General features: G+C 40.9%; 1 protein-coding gene across 2 annotated transcripts in view; it reads right to left on the minus strand.

Annotated features, from left to right (window-relative positions):
• Positions 1-16634, minus strand: part of abr (ABR activator of RhoGEF and GTPase) — a 124662-nt gene that overhangs the window by 89782 nt on the left and 18246 nt on the right. Inside the window, exon 1 of one of the 2 annotated variants that reach the window (XM_083531764.1) lies at positions 3935-4212. The exons of the other annotated variant lie outside the window; for it this stretch is intronic. Within the exon in view, the coding sequence (XP_083387890.1) occupies positions 3935-3995 (61 nt within the window). The 5' untranslated portion in view covers positions 3996-4212. Of the gene's footprint in view, positions 1-3934; positions 4213-16634 lie in introns of those variants that run through there. 2 annotated transcript variants of the gene reach the window in all.

The raw sequence follows: 16634 nt of genomic DNA on the forward strand, positions 1-16634 counted from the left end.
TCAGTTCACTTTTTTTGTTATGTATATAATTCCACATGTGTTAATTCATAGTTTTGATGCCTTCAGTGTGACTCTACAATTTTCATATTCATGAAAATAAAGAAAACTCTTTGAATGAGAAGGTGTGTCCAAACTTTTGGTCTGTACTGTATATATATATATAAATAAATGTTATAAATATATACTATATATGTTATTGTTGTTGCCCCTGTTATTGTTGCTGTTATTGTTGTAGCTGTTGCTGCTCTTACTGTTATAGCTGTTTATTATTGTTATTGCCCCTGTTATTGCGGCTGTTATTGTTGTAGCTGTTGCTATAGCTGTTTATTATTATTGTTATAGTTTTTGCCTCTGTTATTGCTGTAGCTGTTGCTGTTATTGTTATAGCTGTTTATTATTGTTATTGTTTTTGCCCCTGTTATTGTTGCAGCTATTTTCCTTATTGTTGTTTCTAATACTATTGTTGCCAACTTGATAATTGTTTTTGTTTTTTTTCTTGCTGTCAGTGTTGTTGTAGCTGTAGCAGTTTTTATTTTGGTTGTTGAAGATGTTAATAATAAAAATAATAATATAACAATGCTGCTGCTACTGATATTATTGTTGATATTTTTTTTTTTTTTATTGTTGCCGCTGCTCTGCTTGTTCATTCAGACTCGAGCATCACTGCACACTAATAGTGTTCTTCTGAATAATAACCTTTATCCTAGGCTGAATCATTTCTACTGCTCCACACGGGCTCTCTGAATGGTTTGATAAGGAAGTGACACACACACACACACACACACACACACACACACACACACACACACACACACACACACACACACACACACACACACACACACACACACACACACACACACACACACACACACACACACACACCGTTATATACTCAATGCGCAAATTCCACACAGGCGAATACAACTATATTGCTTGGGCAGGAACAGTAATAAATTCTGCACTCACAAACAGGAACACTTACATTTGTGCAGCTTAATACAAATATCAATAGCACCGAGGCTCGATGCAGCACAGCATCCAAAATACTTCTCCTTTATTAAGCATGAAAGGCGCTTAATATTTAATAAATCAGCCATAAATATTTCAGGGGATTAGTGTTTTATGGAAAGGTCTCACCTCAGGGTCGGTGCCAAACAGAAATAGGTTACCAGTAACAGACGCTGCTGTTGTCACAGTAATGGCTGTGTTAATGTGCTTTCAGCCAGTTAACACTGGTGTGAGAAACTGCTGATGGGTTGAGAGGGGGAAAGTGCTGTGAGGAAGATTACGAGATAAGGGACATTGTTTTGATTTATTTAGTTTTACCCTGTAACTCAGTAAGGTTTATATGAGTAAAAACATTAAATTAAGGCCACGCCCCCTTCACTAAGACTGATAGGCACAGAGACCACTTTCCCTTTAATGAGACTGTCTGCCATAAAGGCCACACCCCTTCACTAAGATTGACATTTGCCACAGCTCACGGACCTCTGCGTTCTTCACTGAAAATGAGGCACAAAGACCACGATTTTCACACCAAGACAGAAAGGCACAAAGACCACACCTCCTTCACTAAGACTGACAGGCACTGAGATCACACACCTTTTACTGTGACAAGCAGAGAGATCACGACTCGCTCACTCATGCTAACAGGCACAGGGATCCTGACACTTTTACTGAGACTGACAGGCACAGAGACCATGACTCACTCATATAGACCTACAGGCAACAAGACCACAATTCTCTCACTCAGACTGTAAGGCACTGAGACCACACCTCCTTTACTCAGACTAAAAGGCACTGAGACCACACCTCCTTCACTCAGACTGAAAGGCACTGAGACCACACCTCCTTCACTCAGACTGAAAGGCACTGAGACCACACCTCCTTCACTCAGACTGAAAGGCACTGAGACCACACCTCCTTCACTCAGACTGAAAGGCAAAGAGACCACAGATCCTTCACTCAAGACCACAGATCCTTCACTCAGACTAAAAGCACGAGACCACACCTCCTTCACTCAGACTGAAAGGCACTGAGACCACACCTCCTTCACTCAGACTGTAAGGCACTGAGACCACACCTCTTTCACTCAGACTGTAAGGCACTGAGACCACACCTCCTTCACTCAGACTAAAAGGCACTGAGACCACACCTCCTTCACTCAGACTGGAAGGCACTAAGACCACACCTCCTTCACTCAGACTGAAAGGCACTGAGACCACATCTCCTTCACTCAGACTGAAAGGCACTGAGACCACACCTCCTTCACTCAGACTGAAAGGCACTAAAGCCACATTCATAGACCATATGCTACACTTGTTTAAGTCACTTTGCTTCAGTAATTGCGCTTCATATCTGTAATAATATGCAGTGATCTTGATCATTTCACAAAGTGTGACGGAAGGATTAAAGCCTTCGTGAAAATTGGCTCCTGCACAATACGTAGGGATTTACACCAGAGGTCATTGGGGGAGGCGCGTTTATTAACGTCTGTTGGGAAACCTCCTCTTTTATATGCATTAAAACCACACTTGGCTCTCTCGCTCAGCTCTCTGACACATCCACACACACACACACACACACAGCAGTGGTGGTGTGAAATTTGGCAGAGGGAGGAGTGTTTATAAAGGATTAACCCATCCTTGGTTAACTGCCCCCCCCCCCCCATTTAGATTTTCTATCTGTATCCCTTTGTAGAATGTTTTTTGTACCATTGTAGACGTCCTTCACATCAATGCAAACCTGGATCTCCTTTAAAAACCATGTCTTGTCATGTGACTATCGGCAGCAGTAAACAGAGCGGTGCTTATTGATGGGAATGCTCAGACGTGATGTATTCGATGTCACCATGATGACTTCAAGTCCAAGAGCCAGACGATGAAGATACACTATACGAACAAAGGTTTGTGGACACCTGACCATCGGATTCGTATGGGCTTTGTGAACATCTTAATACACATTTAATCCCATAATAACCTCCATTCTTCTGGCAAGATGTTCCACTAGATTTTGGAGTGTGCTAGAGGAGATTTGTGTTCATTTAGTCACAAAGAGCTCAGCAAAGACAGGGGGTGCAGTTCCAACCCATACAAAAAGGGCCATTCAAGATTTTCCACTCCAACTTATGCATCTTCTAACCACGTGTTCCTGGAGCCGGCTTTGTGCACAGGGACACTGTCGTGCTGAATCAGGTTTGGAGCTTGTAGTTCATGTGATACCGAGAAACTGCCGTCCCATCTGAAGACATCCTATACAATTGTGTGCCTCCAACTTCTGTGGTACCAGTACGGGAGTAACGCAGATGGCTCGAGTGTTCCAATACTTTTGGCCATACAGCGTAGCTAAAACCCAATTTATTTATTAATTTTTTTTTTATAATATACAAAGCGACGAATTAAACAAAACGATGTAAGAACAATAACACAACGAATTGCGGCGTTGTGTCTATGTAGGTTCACGGAAAAAAAATTGTAAATATATAATGTTATTATATGTTACATATATACAAAATTATACATTACATATATATATAAAAAATATACTATTATTATATTATACTATATATATATATATATATTATATATATACATACATACATACATACATACACACACACACACACACACACACACACACACACACACACACACACACACACACACACACGTGTTCACATCATGATAAGTCTGCCTGTTCGCCCACACACACACACACACCCACCTACACACAGAGTTGCATCACAGTTTGTAGTAACACAATCAAACATCACTCTGCCCACTGAGTCCGAAAAAAAACAGGAAGTGATCAAGAGAACCTGACGAGATGAAATAGGAGAAAATATGAAGGATGGAGAGAGGGATAGAAATTGAGTGACAGAACGCTAAATAAAGAGAAAGAGAGAGGAAAGGAAGAAAGTGGCGGTACGTACTGCTGTACAGTGTGTCGATCCAGGAGAGCCTGGGCAGCCCGTGAGAGCTCAGGCGCTCCATTTCTCCCGAGTCCTCCAGGGCTTCGTGATCCCTCGTTCCCCGTGTGGTGCACTCAAGGATGAAGGGAAGAAGTGGCGACAGAGACGGAGGACTAGGAGGAGGAGGAGGAGGAGAAGGGAAGGGCAGAACGCTCGTTCGCACTCACACTCGAGTGAGCTAGCTGGAGACCGTTGCTAAGGGAGAGGAAAAGCGCTCCTCCCCTCTCCTCTCTCTCCCTCGCTCTCTTTTTTTCTCTCTCCAAACACTTATTCATTCTGTCTTTAGATCAACGCCACTCTCTCAGCCATTCACACATACTGAGCGTCTCATTTTCATATAAAGAAAATTTTTTACTGAAGGGGAAAAAAAGATCAAAAAGGAGTATGTGTGAACGGAAACATCAAACGAGAGGGTTTCACTACAGGCAGTCACACACACACACACACACACACAAGACTACATTAGCCCTAAACACCCCTGGGACATAAATGCTATGCTAATAGCCCCCCATTTCTCTCCTCTCCTTACTTCATCTCTCGATCTCTCTCTCTTTCCCTCCTACTCTCTTTCTTCCCTGTCTCTCTCCCTAGTCTCATCACTCGCTCTCTTTCTCTCACTCTTTCTCTCCTCCTCTCTATCTCTCTTTCTCCTTGTCTCTTTATCTCTCTTTCCTCCTCACTCTCTCCTACTCTGTTTCTCTCCCTTCCACTCTCTTGCTCTCTTTCTCCTACTCTTTTTCTCCCCCTACCTCCTCTCTCTGTCTCTCTGTCACTCTCTCTCTCTCTCTCTCTCTCTCTCTCTCCCTCATACACACACTTAATCTTGATCTTTTCCTCTACTGACGTGCCATGCACTTTACTGGAGGTCATTCTGGTTCATTCCTAGTCTCTCAGACAGACAGACACACACACACACCTCAGCCTAAAGCAAGTAGAACAAGGCCCTCTGAACATCTGTCTATTGATCGGAGGTCATGCCTTTACCGTTACAGGATCCACCCGAAACCCACACACACCCAAACACACACAGACACACACACCCAAACGCAAACACACACCCACACACACACCCAAACACACACACGGACACAGAAAAAAGGGGAAAAATAAAAGTAAGCAGGGAAGAGAAACGAGAAGAGGACAGTAAGACAGGAGAGGAAAAAGGAGAGAAGAAGGGAGAAGAAATGAAGGGGGGAGGAAAAGCAAAGATGGAAAAGGATAGAAGAGGAGAGGAAAAAAGCAGGAGAGGGAAAAGAATAAAATAAGAGTAGAGGAGTGGAATGCTGAAAAGAGATAAAGAGGACAAAGAAGGATGGAGAAGTGAGAAAAGAGGACACCGTGGCAGGGAAGAGAAGTGGAAAAGGAAAAAAAAAAGACAAGGAGTAAAAGAGGTGGAGTGCAGAAAGAAGACAGGGAGAGGAGGAGGAGGAGGACCAGGAGAGAAGAGCAACAAGAAGAAGATGAAAGGAATAAAGGAAATGATCGAGGAGTGTGTGTGTGTGTGTGTGTGTGTATGAGAGAGAGAGAGAGAGAGAGAGAGAGAGAGAGAGAGAGAGAGAGAGGGATCGCAGCTGTGCAAAAGGACAAGCGAAGGGACACTGTACTGCTTCCTTTTTAGCTCGTCCCTGCTGTTCCCGTGGCAACCGGCCTCACTATGCTCGCTGACCCCCGCAGTGATGGGGGGGACGAGGATGAATGGAACGCGTGAAAGAGTGCTGCTGTTCCGCGGAGTTAAGGACAGCCTGATCGGCTTGTCGGCATGGACTACCCACAATGCACCTGTCAGTGGAAAAACAAAAGACAAGTGACCCTTCGACACAAGAAGAGAGATAGAGAGCGAGAGAGAGCGAGAAAGGAAGGAAGGAATGATAAGGGGGTTAAAAAAATGTCCTGTAGGAAGCAGAGAAGGAGACGGACGCAGCAGGAGGGACTTAATTCATGCAACATGCTTCAGGCAACCAGGAACCCCCTTAACACACACACACACACACACACGGCATTTCTCATTAGCCTACTGAAGTCTAACACACACACACATTTAAAAGGCATTCCCCATTAGCTCTCTGAAGTCTGAAGCTTGACACACACACACACACACACACACACACACACACACACAATACAGTCTGTCTAGAAGTGAACCTTAAAACAAGAAGCTGGAATATTTAGGTCAGACACACATAGTAGAACACTGCCAGTACACACACACACACACACACACACACACACACACACACACACACACAGCTCGTTGTTTTCGTTTTGGGGACAGCAGGGTGGCATAACCACGGTGCCAACTTGAAATGGGTGAGGGGAGACTGATACACACACAGAATATTAAGAGCCTTATATTAAGAGCCTTAAAGCAATAAAGACAGACAAAACAAATCCCTACACACACACACACACACACACACACACACACACACACTAAATATTATTAACGAAAAAAATTTATTTGGAATGAATGAATTAATTCATTAAGCAGCGCATAAACGGTGAATTCTGGTGGAAACAATGCGAGTCAAGACTAAACAGTGTGCAAACGAGGCACCAGGAGTAACTCAACAACCGACTCAAGTGAGGCAGAGGTTAAAATGTGAAAAGAATGTGACAAAAAAAAAAAAACACTAAAGTAATCATGAGGCAGTGGTAAATAAAAGTACGTAATGAGGCAATGGTAGAATCGAGAAGGCAAAAAATGAGGCATTGAAAATAAAAATAGAAAATCATGAGGCAGTGGTAGATTAAATGAGATAATAATGAGGCAGTGATAGAACTAAAGTATTGGTAGAAGCATAAAGGAAGAAATGAGGCAGTGGTAAAAATTATAATGTGGAACAGAGGCAGTGTTGGAAATGTGAAGACAGAAAATAAGGCAGTGGTTAAAGTGACAAAGTAGGGAAGAAGAAATGGAGGTCGATCTGAAGCCAAACCTAAAGGTTAGAAAATAAAAGAGGTAGAAACGAGGATAACAGAACGAGTAAAAAGGAAAGGCGGAGTCACAAAATGGGCCAAAGGAAGAAAAACGGTGGTGTTGTGAATGTACAAAAGACGAGGCAAACGCAAAAGAAGACAGTGTCTATAAACTGAAGGAAAGGCATAAACAAGACAATGGTAGAAAGGAGTCAAGTGGCAGAAACTGCAAAAATGAGGCATGGGTAAAAACAAGTCAGATTGCCATCTTGCCATCTTATATATTAGTCCTCAGACCCCCGAATGCATCAACAGCTCTGATTAGTCCGTCCCTCACTGGAAGACCTGTCAATCATCCAGTTCTTCATTTTAACCATTATATAAAGGATATAAAATCAAATCCATTTATACTCTTCAGTCAGGCCCCGAGTGTTTAATCGGCTTTAACACTGATCTCCGGCGCAAACACATTGCTCTCCAAAAAACATGGGCCTGGGGAATTCCTGCACACACACACACACTTCTAGAAGGAGCACAGTAAAGACAATTCTACACAGGATTTGCCAGAACAGAGGACTTAGGAGCACTTAACCCCTGTTTAGAATATTGTGAGTGCGTGTGCAGCATACAGTATGTGCGCGCGCGCGCGCACGCACACACACACACACACACACACACACACACACAGTCATGCATAATTAAACCAAAACATGTGCTTTGGCAAACCTGACTAGGGTCTATAGTGGTGAACCATGTCTCTGTGTGTGTGTGTGTGTGTGTGTGTGTGTGTGTGTGTGTGTGTGTGTGTGTGTGTGTGTGTGTGTGTGTGATTAGCAATTCAGTCAACGGGCCAATCCCAAAGCTCTGCCACACACTGCTCAATTCTGCCCAGAGATCCTTCCTGTAATCCACACACACCACCCCCAAACACACACACACACACACACACACACACACACACACACACACACACACACACACACACACACACACACACACACACACACACACACACACACACACACACACACACACACACCCCTCTGCCCTACTTTAGACCCCTCCATATCTCAACCTAAAAAGATGGCACCAGAGACCACCTTCCTTATTTATCTGATGTTCATTCATCTCACTCTTGCCCCAAAAATCTGTTCCCTAAATTGAGTCCCAAATGCCCAAATGCCCCGTGGCCCCGACATATACATAATACATTATAGAATAATTGTAATGGAATAAACGTAATAGAAAATTGAAGATCTGCTCACTGCTCTGCCTTTTAGCAAATGCCAAATACCGCAATTCTACTTAAGTGTCAAATTTCCCTAAAAAAAAAAAAAAAAAAAAAGAAAAGAAAAAAAAGCTAAAGCACCAAAGAGAAATTACGTTTAAATAACATTTGAGGATAATGATGTTAGTGGTCAATTACAAAATATAATAATGAGGCAGTGGTTAAACAAAGGTAATAATGAGGCAGTGGCAAAAACAAAAAAGGTAATAATGAGGCAGTGGTTAAACAAAGGCAATAATGAGGCAGTGGTAAAAACAAAAAAGGTAATAATGAGGCAGTGAACAAAGGAAATAATGAGGCAGTGGTAAAAACAAAAAGGTGATAATGAGGCAGTGGTAAAAACAAAAAGGAAATAATGAGGTAGTGGTGAAAACAAATGAAGGTAATCATAAGGCAGCCAAAGAAAAGAAAAGAAGAAATGATGAAAATGATAAAAGAGGTCAGTAAAAACTGGTTCAGACAGGCAGGCTAACGTGAATAGTGCCTCTGTACAACCGTGGTGAGCAGAAAAGCATCCAGTTCCACTGTTGTCACCCAGGAACAGGAATCTGCTGCTACACAGGCCACCATGTGCTCCCTGTCTGATGTACAGCATTGATGTACAAGTGCAATCAGAGGAGAGACCCCGACCTCCATCTCTCTGATTGCTCGCTTTTCTCCATCCTAACTGTTTATCTCTTCTGCTTTGCATTGATCTTATGGTTTTTCTTTTCTCTCTGAGCAGCTCTTCCCATCTTCTCCTCTCTCAATCATTCAAACCACATCAGACTGTTATAAGGGGGGGGGGGTTAATTTTGTTCATCCGATTTGTTATAGGGTGTGTCAGTAGAAAATAGCCCTTGGGGGCAAATTCGGTATGACTCTGGGCCAAATGTTTTGGGACACCTGCCTTTTCCAGCCACGTGTGGTTGAACCCCACACTGTTACCACAATGTTGGAAGGAGACAATTGGATTTGGATGCTTTGGAATCTTGTTCTTTTGCTTGAACTAGGAGACCGAAACCTGTTCCGGTATGACAATACCCCTGTGCACAAAGCCAGCTCCATGAAGATATGCTTTACATGAGTTGCAGTGGAAGATCTCCTGCTATAGAGCTTGAACTTGGAACACTGATTGCACCCCCCCTACCCAGAAGAGTGGAGGTTATTCTAAAAAAGCAAATGGGTAAATATGTCCTATGGTCAGGTGCGAGTATGCAGTTTGGCCTGGGCCTAAATCCTCATCCTGTGCAAAAACACACTCTGCTGCCACCTAGTGAACGCTGTAATAGAATTACAAACTGACAGCCGTGTGCAGTAAAAAACACAGAGGAGGAGAAACATTCACTTTATATTCTCTCTCTTTGAAAATCTAGTAAATTCATTAGAAATGATCAGGTTTCTTCGAAAAGAGACACTATTTAAAAATATCACCATATTTAGACTTGAAAGTGGCAAATAAACACACAACTATCTATTTCCTGACTACAGTAATATTCTGATAGGATCACAGGAAGTATTGACTGAGAACACCCACAGCGGTTATGATGAGAGTTTATGACATGCACATGGCCACACGAACATACGTTCTACACGTATACTATGAGACTATGAACAAAAGTAATGGGACACCTCACTTTTCCAGTCAGATGTGGAAATTTTTATTTCATTAACACCAAAGCCAGAACAATGATTATATGGTTTACATGGATTGGAGTGGAAGAGCTTGACTGGCCTGCTATAGAGCTCCGACCTCGACTGGCCTGCTATAGAGCGCCGACCTCAACCCTATTGAACACCTTTGGGATGAATTGCGATGCTGACTGCACCTCAGGACCTACATCAACATCTGACTTTACTACACCTTTAAGGCTGAATGAGCACAAATCTCCACAAAAATACTCCAAAATCTAGTGGAACATGTTCCCCGAAGAGTGGAGGTTATTCAAGAAGCAAATAGAGACTAAATGTGAAATGGGTGTTCAAAAAACACACACAAATCTTATGCTTAGGTCTTCTTTTTTTTGTCCATATGGTGTACCTCATGAATACAAACCTATGTGCTTGTTGTAGGGCTTGAGGCCACTCAGGTTAAAATTAGTATGAGTGAAAGACTGGGGGAAAAAAAATAAATAAATAAAAACCTGGGTTGATTTTTCGACAGCAAGATTCCACAAACCCAACCTGCCTGGAATCACTTAATCAGGCTGGTGGGGGCGGTGTAACGATGTGCGAAACATTTTGGGATTTCTTTACCCCAATAGCTGTATGATGTTCCCAATAGAGCAGGGGTCTTCAACTAAAATTGCTTGAGGTCCATTAAATGAACCCTCTCGCCAGCTGAGGTCCGGACAATTACATACCTAAATACATGAATTGATGCTTTTTGCCAGACTGAAGAAATGAGTGTGGACAACATTTTGAAAGGGAAAAATAAAAGAGCAATAGAAGAAAAACGATGAGATTTTGTTTCTGCTGAACTGCGATTACAGATCATAAGTAATGATGTTAAAAATAATGCTGTATTACATAAAAAAAACAAACAAAAAAAAAACATGGAAATCTCATATCACATTTTATTTTTTACACGTATCGTCTAAACTAAATGTATCCAAAGTCTCTTCTATACTTCAGGTTGCAATGGTAAAATATCATCAGTAATATCATTCAGAAACACAAACCGGCAAAAAATAAAGTTGGAGTGTTGAAAAAAGTGCAAGAAAACCCTTTATCTGTTTTATTTATACGTTTAAATCCATAAAAATGAGAAAAAAACAAAACAAATGAAAACGAAATAAAATCGTCGGTTTGGTTGAACTGAAAGATTGAAGCATCTCGAAAAACTCGGTTTTCAGCATTAACTTTCCTTATTTTTGAGAATGCCATTGTTTTTCACTGTAAGTTTCATCTGTTTGGGCATCGGTCACTGCACGCGCAACTGCAACTGCCTGCACGCGCAAATGCACGTCTGATCGTAGCAACAGTGAGCACAGTATCTGTAGTAGCCCCAAACTGCTCTACTGATCTGATCTTAAAGGTGTCTGATATAAATGAGATTTTATTAGAAAATTGCGTTCGGCATATATTTATTTCATTATGTCAAAATAAGGCTTTGCGGTCCGGCCAGACGCATCTTGAGGTCCGGATTCGGAGCAGAGTCCGCCAGTCAACGACCCCTGCAATACAGTGTATAATAGACTGGGATCATTTTAAAGCACAACAACTCTTTCAGAAGTTCGAACAGAACTTCGAACTGGAAACTTGAACTGCTTGAACTGGGATTTCGTACAAATTTACTGTGCTGGGTCCCATCGGCCATGTTTTTCCCACTATAATTTATATGAATTACTTCTATTCCACATAAACTCAACACGAAAGCAGCTGCGAATTTTGACGTAAGTCATGACACGATCTGAAGCCCTTTTCATGAGAATCCTCTGAACGGAACTGACGACATGATGTCCACAATAACCGCATATTTGTGTGGTGAAAGTACGTCTTGCTAATCTTGTGCTAGTGTGTAGGAGTGCTCCAAAACCCCAACGAAACCACAGTCTCCTATTAAACTTTTTTTCTACTAACCGGGAGCTTTTCTCTAAAACCTCTCTGCGTCAGCGTGTGTTAAAGAGGCTGTCTGAGTGTTGTCGTTATTCTGCATGTGAGTCAAAAGCCTTGAACGCTGTATGAGTCCGTCTCTGATAATGTGTTCGAGTCCATTAACTCAGCAGCATGATGACTCAATGCTTAATGCCAGCATTGTATTGTATTGTATAGTGTGTGTGTGTGTGTGTGTGTGTGTGTGTGTGTGTGTGTGTGTGTGCGGGCTGGATGTCACACTTTGGCCAGTCACTAGAATACTTTCATATTTTACTGGTACATTTTAGTTCACAAATCATAAAAACTAATACATAAAAAAACTAAATACACACATGGCCACAAGGGGGCATGGCACAAAAACGTACAGCTGCTGAAGTCTATCTACAGTATCAATCAATCTTTTGCATCCATAAGTCAATCTTTCACTCTATTTATAATTCATATATAGCATATTTCCCAAAAATAGACAATTCTTTTCACCTAGCAAGTTTTTCGCAAACTGGTCACCACTGTAGCCTTGAAAACCAGTTCACCGCTGACTTGGAGTTGTAGGCGATTCGCCTCGATATCCCGTACATTCCAAATTGCTATTCTGCTCACCATGGCTATAAAAAGTAGCTCTTCAAGTTCCTACAATCTTTCTGTAATGCAGAAATGAACCGCTCCAACCCTCATCTTCAAACCTTTCTTGCAGCTTCACAAAGATATGGTTTCCACGGGTTTGGAGTGGAAGATCTTGAGTGGTCTGCTAAAGAGCTCTGACCTCAACACTATTGAACACCTTTGGGATAAAATAAACGAGTCCAAATCTCCACAAGCACACTTGAAACATCCCCAGAAGAGTGGCGGTTATTATTAGGACTAAATCTGGAATGGGATGTTCAAAAAGCACAAATCGATCTAGTGTCCGCAAACTTTTGGTCATACACTGCATGTGATGAACGAATAGAAATGGAACCGATTACACTAACTAGAATCTATTTTTGCTGATGTTTTGAAGTGTCTGCGCGGTGTTAGTGTGCGTAAACACCTTTTCACACACCCACCTCCTACACGATGACATCACTGAGCTCTGAGGTAAGCACGAAGTCTACAGCGGTCGTTGATCCTCTTAGTCTTTAACTCACGCTAATAGTTTATACAACGCTAAACCACTATGACAGTTACATAAACAGCCGTGGTTTCCGAAAATGCTAATATTGCAAGCCAAAACAAGAAAATAAAAACCTCGGAAATATATCCAATATCACCGGCACTTGGCAACATTGAAATGAGACATGAATAATTGTAGGTCAGATCATTTAGCAAAGCTCTGAACAAAGAGGCGCTTGCCTATTTAGAGCCCGGGATCGATATACCAAGTGTATCCAACCTACAACTTTTCATTTTGTATCCTAATAGGTTTACTTAGAAAAAAGCAGGAGCGCATATAAAATTTTCATATACATATAATGGGCAAAGTTCTATATCAATTCATAATATCACATTAGCAAACACCAGAAGTAGCACTAATACCCAGTCTTATTTATTCATTATGTGATTTATTCATAAAGGATAAAAGCACTTACAGAGCATAGGATTTTTGGAAGGAGTCTTCATTGTTAAACCATTGAGAAAGTCTTGGAAAGTCTTTGCTCCATTTGTAAAGTTTATAGCTGCTAAGTGAGAACAGAATTTGTTTTAATTGAAAATATAAAAAAAGTAGCTATTAATGTACATAATGTACTACATAACCTGAGGCCACTTCCATGGACATATACATCCTAAATAATTTTCAGGTAGCAGAGTTGATATGTTGATTAAAAGCAAATATATTTCCAGATTCCGCAGAAAAGCTAAGATGGATTTTTGATAGAGGCCGAATTATTAATGGGATAAAATCTATACCGACAGTTTTTCCGGGTTACGGTCCGCCGTCATGACGAGAGCGGCCTCTAGAGGCAAATCGCTAAAACAACGTGCTTTGTTTTTACATGTGAGACGGAGCACTGCACGGAGAGCGCAGTATTAATTATTTATTTAATATATTAACTTTATTATTTAATATATTCATTTATTTCATTTCGCACAATTGAACGATTCATTACTGTTTTTATATTTTTTCTTTTGTAATAAAGTATTATTTTACATGGACTGTTTGCTTGGTTTTAATCCAGTGTCCATTTTATATACTATCGGTCAACAAAAAATAACGTTTTCGGCAAGTGCGATCCAACCTAGCTATCGATGAAATCCATTATCGGTCGACCTTTAATTCTCAAAAAATAAGATTGTTTAGCACGTTCTGTCTGAAATTCTGATTTGTAGAGTTTTTGCCAAGAATTTACTTGTAGGATCGATTTGATACAAGACACAAAAACATGTAACAAATTTAATTGTACAAATTCAATTTACTATTCAGGATCAATATAAATTATATTGATTAAACAACATTTTAAACAAATGTTAGCTTGTTTGCCAGATACAATATTTGGAGTAAGGTTTGTGGACACCTGAGCTTTTTGTATCTCATTTCACATTTAGTCCCCATTTGCTGTTATAGTTCCCTCCACTCTTCTGGAAAGATTTGTGCTGATTAGTATAGTAAAGTGTAGTCAGCATTCCAATTAATACCACAGGTGTTCAATAGGGTTGAAGATCAGAGCTCTATAGCAGAAGATCTTCCACTCCAAACCATGCAAAGCATATCTTCATGGAGTTTTCTTTGTGCACAGGGGAATTGTCAGGCTGGAACAGGTTTGGGTCTCCTAGTTCAAGTGAAGGCAAAATTTCATGCTCTCACATTCAAAGACACGCTATACAATTATGTGCCTCAAACTCTGTGGTAACTGTTTGAGGAAGAACCGCATATGGCTGAAAAGGTCAGGCGTCACAATACTTTTGTCTGTAGGGTGTAGCAAGTGCACATAGCAGTAACACTAGGCTCTTTTTTTTTAGATTTGGACACCTTAAAAAACAAAGTGCGCTACAAATGGATACAACGGTCACGTTTATCGAATTAGTTTAGTTGGTTTGGTTTTAATGAGTGATCAAGGGTCTAAATCAAATACAGCTGCCAATCAGAAAAAAGAGCGAATTTACATACAACAGTTTAAAGGCACAGTAATAAAAAATAAAACAAAGGTAAGACAAACATAAAAAGTTTTAGTATTTATATTACGTAAGTTATACTGAAATTCTGAACCTCAGTGAAAGGAATATAAGGGGGAAAAATGTATAGTGAGAGGAAAGAACTGAACATATCAAATGAAATAGTGCTAATAACTGTAAGTATGCTTATTAAATAACATCCCAGGCAGTGACACATAACTCAACTACAGCACAGCCATCATGCACAGAAACACAAGCACCTGCTGCAAGAATATGCACACGCTTTCTCCACACACACACACACACACACACACACACACACACACACACACACACACACACACACACACACACACACAGTAAAAGTGTGTTATGATGCAAAACAAAAAGTGGCACCTAACGTCTTAGTTCGAAGGTAACTAGGCAAACTTTTACACCATGCTCCCCTCCCACACACGCCAACACAAACACACTTAACATCAGCAAAAATTTGCACGAGTGCAGGCCTCAGTCTGCCTCAGCACTCTACTGTATGGTGAGAATTGTGCTCAGCTTCAGGGTTTAATACAAAGTCTGTATTTGTGCAGCTGAAAATGGGCTGCGAGAGATTTTCTTCTTCAGAGCCCCTCTTCCTGTGTCTCTTTGTGTGTGTGTGTGTGTGTGTGTGTGTGTGTGTGTGTGTGTGTGTGTGTGTGTGTACGTTAAAGAAACTGCATGAGAGAGAAAAAAAGAACCTACCTTGATCCCACAAACCACTGAACCAACCCCCATGTTTGCGTTTTCTGTAGTTGTGAGTTATTGCTGAGAGGTGTAAGTGGGTGTGTGAGTATGTGGGAAAGAGTAGTGCAATTTATTTGCTTTAATTCAAGACATACAGATCTAAATCGAGATTTAGACTGATTTTAATACTTCAAACAAAGTGTTAAGAATTTGACGAAAGGAGAACAAACCTGAATAAAATGCCAACAGGCTGCCTTTCACTTTCTCACGTTACTAGCCCTGACAGGATTTCTCCTCACAACTTCTGCTTTGAGCTTATTTTAACTTCAGACAAAGAATAAGAAACTTGTCTGAGGTAAAAATAAATACTGGTTTGTCCATCTCAAGTGATTATACTACTGTGTTAATTTCTCCAAATGCATGAATACAGTAGACTTTTCTTCAGATTTCTCTCAGCCCTAGCTCTGTAACCAGTAACACCCCAAACCCAAATTTCTTACAGCAGAATGTTACTATAGAGGGGTTTTTGGAGGGAAAATTTCAGGCCCATATCTTGTCATTCACCAGATATATTTGACCTGAAATTAATTATATAAATATATACTTTATATAGCATATAGCATTACATTAGGACTTAAGTTTTAAGTCTGAGGAACAAAAAGGCTTAAAAGCTTTCGATTTTTTTGGTTTTTGTTAGGAGTTAGAACCATCTTGACACAAGATACACTATATGGATGTGCATTTAAACATCCCCTTCCACATTTAGTCGCTATTTGCTTCTAGGACAACCTCCACTCTTCTGGGAAGATGTTCCACCAGATTCTCGAGCGTGCTTGTGGAATTTTTTTCTCTTTCAGCCACAAGGGTGTTAGTAAAGTCAGGTACTGATGTAGGTAAACCAGGTGCAAGTGCAAAAGTCTGGGGTGCAGTCAGAGTTCCAATTCATGAGGTGCTCAGTAGGGTTGAGGGTCAGAGCTCTAAAAAATAAATAAAGGCCATTTAAGATCTTCCATTCAATCCCATATCTTAAATGGTGCTGGCTTTGTGCACAGGGGCAAAATTTGACTGTTA

Source organism: Silurus aristotelis, assembly GCF_946808225.1.
Source record: "Silurus aristotelis genome assembly, chromosome: 26".
Classification (NCBI taxonomy): Eukaryota; Metazoa; Chordata; class Actinopteri; order Siluriformes; family Siluridae; genus Silurus; species Silurus aristotelis.